This window comes from Sinocyclocheilus grahami, unplaced genomic scaffold, assembly GCF_001515645.1.
Source record: "Sinocyclocheilus grahami isolate Dianchi unplaced genomic scaffold, SAMN03320097.WGS_v1.1 scaffold342.1, whole genome shotgun sequence".
Taxonomy (NCBI): Eukaryota; Metazoa; Chordata; class Actinopteri; order Cypriniformes; family Cyprinidae; genus Sinocyclocheilus; species Sinocyclocheilus grahami.
This window is the reverse complement of record NW_015505521.1, coordinates 991723-1000329: the sequence shown is the minus strand read 5'-3', so window position 1 is coordinate 1000329 and position 8607 is coordinate 991723. Positions and strand designations below refer to the sequence as shown.

At 33.8% G+C, this 8607-nt stretch overlaps 1 protein-coding gene across 1 annotated transcript in view; it reads left to right on the top strand.

Annotated features, from left to right (window-relative positions):
• Window positions 1-7619, top strand: part of LOC107603177 (UPF0722 protein C11orf88 homolog) — a 10793-nt gene extending 3174 nt beyond the window's left edge. The window contains exons 2-6 of the mRNA XM_016295892.1: window positions 1854-1922; window positions 2338-2348; window positions 5237-5296; window positions 6523-6578; window positions 7406-7619. Of these exons, the coding sequence (XP_016151378.1) occupies window positions 1854-1922; window positions 2338-2348; window positions 5237-5296; window positions 6523-6578; window positions 7406-7472 (263 nt within the window). The 3' untranslated portion in view covers window positions 7473-7619. The remainder of the gene's footprint in view (window positions 1-1853; window positions 1923-2337; window positions 2349-5236; window positions 5297-6522; window positions 6579-7405) is intronic.
• Window positions 7620-8607: the final 988 nt, after the last annotated feature.

Sequence of the window (8607 nt, the reverse complement as noted above, 5' to 3'; positions counted from 1 at the left end):
AATGGTGATTAAATCTAAAGATCGGTTAGCTCATATCACAACAAACCATTCAAATTATTATTATTGTTATACTTTATTCTCAAATGATTAATCTTAACAACATCAGCATTGGTGACTATGTGTATTAGCGTGTAGATTTCAATTTCTGCACAGTCTAATCTAATTGTCATACTCTTCGAATTTCATATTAAGAAATTCTTTTAACCCAAAAAGCAAATTATGCTGCCTTCGAACTGGATTTCTTTAAAATGCAAATCTTTGTAATCCCAGGCTATCTGTAATCAGAAGCACATTTATAACTGAAATATAATTTAATTTCATTCACATGTGTTTCATAAACACATAATCCTTTATGGATTACAATTCGCCATCAAAATAATACATTTAATTATTCCAGCTGCTGTGAGAAAAGGCTATAAACGATCGGCCACCTGCAGGATCCTCACATGCGATAAGCCTAGTAGCCGGGACAACTTCTTTATGTTTACAGAAGTGACCTAATGACGCAGCAGCATGCTCGAATGCGAAAACCTACCCGTACCACTCAAATTAGAAAACATTATTATAAGCTAACCGTTGTGAATCGGGCTAAAGTAAGGCGATAGTTTCGAACACTGGCTGGTTATGTATTTGCTCAAATATTGATTTTGGATTATTTTTTACTTGCTCTACATATTGCAAGCACATTAAGCTGTGGCGTAGTGGGCAGCACAATGTGACAGCTCTTTAGGGTAGTTGCAACATACAGTAGATGTGTAGTAGTTGCTGGGTGTTTAAGGGTCAGGGTAGGGTTGCACCACCCATTCGTAAGTTCTTAAATTAGAACTTTAAGTCCACAATAGAGGCTTACTACTAGCTAGTTTGTGACTAAATCTATAAATTTTTCGGTTGCACCAGTTGTTTGTAAGGCAGGACATAGCTAGTAGTTCATGAGCTCTCAGTAAAGTAATGCATAGTCGCATAATATGACGTTTACCCTAAATGATCCAATAGAAGCCTTCAAATACGCAAACAGAACTTGTTTAAATGCTATGAATTTCAGTTTATCCTTCATTCTAACTTCTTTTGTCTCATGTAACTAACGGTAAAAACACATTTCCATTAAAAACTATACTACTTAATCATGAATAACATTAGCCTATAGGTAAGCTATTTTTATATGTAGCCTAAATAACATTCAGAAACTGTAATTGAAATATAATATAAGGATCAATAAATACTGAAAGAAAAAAAAACATAAGAAAAATTCGATTTATTTATTATGACTGACTTTTATTTGACATGCAGCGCAATACAGACCGAAGCACACGTAGGCGCACTGTGGATGTGGTGTTGAAGAAGCGCTAAAAAAGAAAGTATGTTTATTAACATATTTTTCTTTTTATTAACATATTGTATGTGAGTGTAAATGTCAGCAGCATCATATACTGTATGTCTAAAGGATTGAAGGTTGTCGGGTAAAAGAAAAGCATATTGATGCAGTTCATTCAGTCTTATTCCAGGTCTCCAGGTCCAGATCGAGTTACCCTTCAACTAAGTGTAATGGTGCAACGAAAAAATATTTAGTAGTGCATAAGTTTTAACCCATTTATGTCAAAACTAGGCTAAGTTGTAACTTGCATACAGCTGGTGCAACCAACCCCAGGACCACAAGCTCAATACACTACACATGTAAGAATGTCAAGTAAAAGGACCTGATTTAGTAAGGTAATTAGCACTTCTGAGAAGCAAAAACAATAAGAAAGATTGAGAGATGTGGCATAATTTAGTGAATTGAAAATACACATTAAGTCAGATGTGTGGCCCCTGCTTCAGTCTTGATTCTCTCTTTGCTGTGAAATCTTTATTTCTAGACAGTGCACTGCAGCATGAAGAACTAATGAGCCAGCCTGTGGAGGGCAGTTATGGATCTCTAATAAAAGGTGATTTGAGATCAGCGGGGGTTTCTAAGTGTAGATCTGGCAGGCTGGATTTGCCGGTTTTAGAGTAGCTCTCAGTAAGCCACATAAGCAGAATGAGTCTCTGAGGAGCATCACAGATAATTTAAGATCACAACATAAAATGAAACTCTGGTATAAAGTTTTTAATGGTGCTAAAGCAAGCATCACTATTACATGTTAATTATACTTTGATGCCAGGTATCTGAACACACTCATAACCCTAAACTTTGCCGCATAACTCATCCTGCACCTGATATGCTATGCTTCATATTACCATGCAGTTACTGTGCTGATTGATGGTACACTTTCAGTGCTTTCAAACAGAGGTATCCCATAAGTCTGCAGATTTAATTTAAAGGTTTCCATTGCTGTCTAACTCGTGTAAATTTTCTCGCAGAGGAGTCAATTGTAATGCTATCCAGCAGGCAGAATCCTTAAGAGCCTGCTTACCGCTCTTAAGCCCTACATTTGTGCAGTGATAAATCTCTCCGCATAGCTACTTTCTCTCCCAACACTGCACTAACCACATCTACTAATCGGATTAGCAGGAAATCACTGGTCTTGCCGATCAATTCATCTGCGTATAAGAATAAGGAAGCATTGATTTGTCCCTTTTCTGGCATTGCTGGGGCAAGAAACTCGTCAATTTGCTTTACAGACTAAAGTATCTGCACTTGCCACAGAACCTAAGCATATTGTGAGCATTAAGTTTGGGGCCATATTAGGTTATGCAAAATATGATTTTCAGTATTTATTCATAGACTTGGATCATTATAATGACACAAAGCTTCAATTCATTGAAATTCTTCAATGATAGTTGACATGTCCATGAATTTTATGTTTTAATTTAGTATCACAATTTTAGGGTAAAATCATTTACATGCAGTGGTGTCCAAATGTCAGAGAAAATATCCTTTTATTTTTTATCTCTTTTTTTAATGAAGATTAAATTATCAGTTTACTGAACAGAATGTCTTAGTATTTAGTATGTGTCCCCTTAATGAGAGCAGCACTCCAGCTGTGTGAACTTCACAATATGTATAAAACCTGGATGTTCTCCATCCGACCATTTGTATAAATGAGTACAATTTTATTTATTTTTTTAGTCACCTTGATAGTGCAGAATCTTATGATATAAAAATATATTTATAGAAAATAAAAATACTTTTTTAAAAAGTTCAGTTTACTTCCCAATTAAAAAAATACCACTGTAGGATACCACTGTATATGTATAAGGAAATGTCTTAGGTCATCTACTGGTTGCTATTTCTACATTTTTACCATCACTTTTTTGCCATCACTCTTTTATTTTAAATGGTCTTGCTGCCTGCAGTGTGACATAAATAAAAGTACATATTACATATTAATTTGAGATCATAAAAAAAGTAAGTTTAGCAAGGTTACTAAAACTAAAACTATTAAGACATTTTTTGTTAATTGAAAAAAACCTGAAAATAAACAAACAAACATAGCCAAGGCAACATTTCCATTTTTTTAGTTTGTCAAAGCACTAAAATTACTAATATTTTTACTTGTAATTACTACAAAAAATGGCAAAAGCACATGCATAAAAATTTAATGAAAAATTCAAATGAAAACTGAAAGTACTGTTAAAAATCTAAATCAAAATATTAATAAAAAATATAATAGTATATAATAGCTTTAGATTATACTTCAAGCCTAATAACACTATTGTTGCTTGTCAGCTGCCCCAATACAGTTTACCATCTCCATGTGCTGTACTCTAGCATTCCACATTCTACATAAGCTGGTGTTGCATGTGTCATTCATCTCCTTGCATCTGAAGATAGCATGTTCAGCAGGGCAGTGGGCAGTGGGCAGTGAGTACTCTGTACTCTGTGAGTAATCAACCTGGAAACCCCAAGATGGATGGCCCTCTGGAGGACAGATCCATTTTATGAGATTACTTTTAGCTAATTAACCTTATTCCCAAACCCTCTGAATCAAAGGGTTATACATTGGAGGTTTTCAAAAAAAAATGGCTTTGCTTTGTCAAAGAGGCTGAATTCAAAATGTTTTGAAGTCACTTTTCTATGTTGTTCTATTATTGTAATGTTTAATACAGTGTGGGGAAAATGTAATCATACTCCAGCCTGCTCTAATGTTATTTTGCCGATGCATTGTACTCTTCCACATCTCCATTTGATTTAGTTTTAGCAGTATGACAGATGTTTACACTGGGTGATAATAATCAACAGAGACATTACATTACATTATTATAACTGATTAACCTGCCATAAAATGACATTGGCTTGAAAAATGGTTATAGTGTACAAGCATGTAATGGATTTAATGAAATGACATTAAGAGCAGCCAGAAATCATGGGCACTAAATCAAAATTATGAGGCTTGTTTAGTAAGTGCAGTTGTCGGCTGGTATACTCGGACAGCTGCTGCCTATTCAGCAGTGCTGTTATACTCTATAAAAGTGTATGTATCCTTCACCATCTTTTACAGATGGCATCATGTGAAGGTGTTGGTAGATACTGTAAATTCAGTAACTAATATGCAGTGTGCCCTGGTTGTGCATTTACATGACATAGATATTTAGTATTTGTCTTAAACTAAACTAAAACTATTACAACAATTGTTAATTTAAATAAAGCTAAAATAAAACATGAAAAACAGTTTGCCAAATCAACCTTTCTCATTCATTTAGTCTAATAATAAAGGAATAGTACTTCCAAAAATGTAAATTGTTTTCATTTATTTACCCTCAAGTTGTTCCAAACCTGTATGATGGTAGCCATTGACTTCCATTGTTTTAGTTTTTTTTTGTTTTTTTTTCAAACTATGGAAGTCAATGGCTTCCACCAACTGTTCGGTTACCAACATTCTTCAAAATATCTTCTTTTGTTCTCAACAGAAGAAAGAAACTGATACAGGTTTGGAACAAGTTGAGGGTGAGTAAATGATGACAACATTTTCATTTTTTTGTGAACTATCCCTTTAAGGATTAAAATAACTAACTGGATATAAATACAAAAAACGACTTAAACTAAGATAAAAATGAATTAAACCTGAATAATACAATGACAAAATCACTAAAAATGTAACTAAAATTAAAATGAAAACTGACAATATAAAAATAATAGCTAACTCAAAGTATTAATAAAAACTATACATAAATAATACTAATATAACACCAATATTTAGTAATTATAAAATAATTTTTGCTTAAATAGTTTTAAATTCATTATAGTACTATACTTCAGCAACTGTTATGCAATGTACCTTGGTTCTTCATTTACTTACATATTTCATATTTGTGTTAGGCCAAGAAACGAGACCAGATTATTGCCCTTCTGAAAAAGCAGAGGGATGAGCGAATTAAGGTAAGAAATATACTTGGAAAGAAGTACTTGGCCCCATTAGCTTAAAACATCCTCTCAGGTCTCTCCGTTCATTTTGTATCAGCCTAAGCCTCATCTCGGGTCTTCTGCTAACACAGCCATTGCATATTTGGATGCTGCAGGACAGGATTCCTCAGACAGCCAAGTGTTTTATTCCTCTCCCATTCATTAGAGTGCTCTCTCTCCTTTCCTCAGCACTTTTTCCCTAGAGCCTCAGCATTTCTTAGGGCACCCTCCCCTATAGAGGAGGAGAGGAAAGGAGGGGTGGGCTTCTTCAAGGCTTTGATGACTCTCCGAGGAGCAGCCAGATGATTATGGGGTGGTGGTGCTTTATCCAGCCCCTGCTGAGTACTTTACAAGCCTAATACAAGCTGCACCGAAGTCAGTTGTTTTTAGTTGTGTTTATTCATTTTGGGGGCTGGGATGTGATGTTATGCATCTCAGTTTGGGCTGTATAATGTACAGAGCTATATTTTTAATGATACTGAAAAGTTTCAACGTTTAAGTGTTAGTAGATATATACATTCACTTTTTTTAGTTTGAAAATATTTTCACTCAGAAATTGCTAGTAAATTTCACAAATAACAGAAACGGCATATAACACATATGTGAAATTTTGATGTAGAAAGACTGAAATTATATTTTCTTTTTGAACATACATCAATAATCACCACCATGTTCAAAAAATATTTTTTTACAGTGTACATACCTTACTGTTCAAAAGTTTGGGGTCTCTGTTTTTTTTTTTTAGATTAACGTTATTCAGCAAGGATGCAATGACAATAAAGACATTTATAATGTTAAATAAGATTTCTAATAATAAATCAGAAGAAGAAGAATGAGTATGATGATAAGCAATATTTCTCAAGCACCAAATCAGTATATTAGAATGATTTCTGAGAATCATGTGGCACTAAAGATAAAATATAGAAATATTAATATATAATAAAACAGAAAACAATTATTTTAAATGTTATATTATTATGTATTAAATTAGAATATTATTAAAATTATTGTAAAGCAATATTACAGTTTTTACTGTATTTTTTATCAAATAAATGTAGCATTGGTGAGCATATCTGATTTAAATGTTTACTATAAAACCAACAAAAACTGATTAAAAATGTAATGTGCATGTTGTTATTTTTGAGTCCCTTGTTTTTAATGTCATGCAGACTTAATACAGGTTTGATGTATGTTCTCAACAGAGGGAGATGATTTCCTACCGAAACAAACCAAGAAAAGGCAACCTAGTGGAAAAAAAGTATGTTATTTCTCTTCTCTGTCAGAGATTAACAGATTATAATTTCATCTGGAAAATGATCTTTTACTGCATCATTTGCAACTTATGGATGCCAGTGCAATACATTTTTACAATAAATTTTACAATGTATTACTGCATTCAATAAAGTAATAGTAATTGTGTGCTTAATAGTAATTTACTGCTGTGGACAGCATAAGGGGAGCTATTCCGTTGATGCTGCTACTGTAAATCACATCCAATTATAAAAGGGAAAAGCACACAGGCCCTCACCCCCAAATATTATTTCAACAGGTAAACTGGTAAGGAGGAAAATGGTTTGTCCGTTTGAAAGAGAGGGAAATTGCTCACAGTTTCTAACATTTTCATTATTATATGGATTCTTGGCCTACTAAAATTGATTTCCAGACCCAGTGATGAAAGGTTATTGGAAAACCAGCGTAGTCTTATATTGAGGCTTGGATATTGATCTGAAATCTGTCTGGTCTTTCTGCTCTGTACAGACAGCACAAACCTGCATTGATTACCTGTCCTATTATCCAAAACAATTCCCTTTCTTATAAATGCATCATTGCAAAATCCTTTATTTAATGTCATGTAGGGAGATTTTAATTCGCCTGTGCGGTAGATTGGTTTCTAGCAACATTAAATTAAATGCGGAAGCTTGACACTTATTACAATAATGCTCAGATTAACTGGTGTGCTGCACCTGCAATACTGCAAAACAAAAATGCATGTTCTTTACATGAAAGTAAAATCAGATAATGTTTTATATAATAAACCAAGAGGATTTTGAAAACATCATGAAATCATTTGTGTGTTCTGTGTAGATTGGCTCCCAAGACCCTTTCATCATCTGTGAATGAGGACCGGAAAGAAGTTCAGAAGCTCCAGTAAACATAGTGACAAGTCCCAAATTTGAAACATATAATGTGTCATTTTATCATAGGAAATAGACAATTGTTTAAGAAGTTTACTTACAATGCAGCTAGACTAGCTACATTTGTTTATCATTGCCTTAAACACTTCAAATATTAAAATATTAAGGCCAGTGAGCACTGTGTCTTTGTAATCTTTTATAAGATTTGTTGGTACCCTTACGAAAAAGAAGTTTATTCAAGTGTGCTATTATTATACTTCTTTTAAACTAAAAATAGGAAAGTATACTTTTAGTCTACTAAACCATTCTCAGAAATGGGCTTTATGTACTTCTCAGAAATATACTTAAAAGTACTCAAAGTTTACTACTGTTATATTTAAAGCATACTTTTATATACTAGAAAGTGGGCCAATTTAGTCCCAAGGAGTATTGAAATAGTACACTTACAAGTATACTACTAGTACACTGATATGTGTATACTTACTACATAAAGTATACTTGAACTTTACTTAAGTATACTTGCTAAAATAAACTTGAAGTATACTACTTTTTGGTAAGGGTCCCCTTATCCAAATACCCACACTTGCGGTCTTGGCCACTTGAGAGCGCGTGGGCGTGACAGGAAGTAAGTGTGCAAGACTGTCCCAGGTCTTAAGAGCGCCAGAGCGCAGTGCCCTTAAAGCACACTAAATCCACACTATCTCGAATACCGCTCCGGAGCGCTATTCGTGGCTTAGTGTATCCCATCATGCATCATGTTCTGGAAATAAATCGTGAGACTTTTTGCCGAGATCTCGCGAGAGGTCACGGCAACCTTTCCAATGCAAGTTAAATATTAATATAATAATTAGATATTACATATAATTTGGTAGAAAAACTGTGTTTTTACGTTTTATTGGTGCAAAGATGAGTAGTGGTGATATTTATTTTGTGCAACATTTGCAACTGCTTTTTATCACTTAATTAGAAGCACCACAAATTAAAATTGTCATGTTATAGGGACTACTAAACAGACATTTAGAAGTTGATTTTAAAATGCTAAGTATTTAAAATTTAAATAAAGCTGTGTACACTTGCATTTTTACAACACTATAAGTGTGTCCCATCAGGTAATGAAAAGTTGTACACACACTTGTGGTCTTCATGCTCACT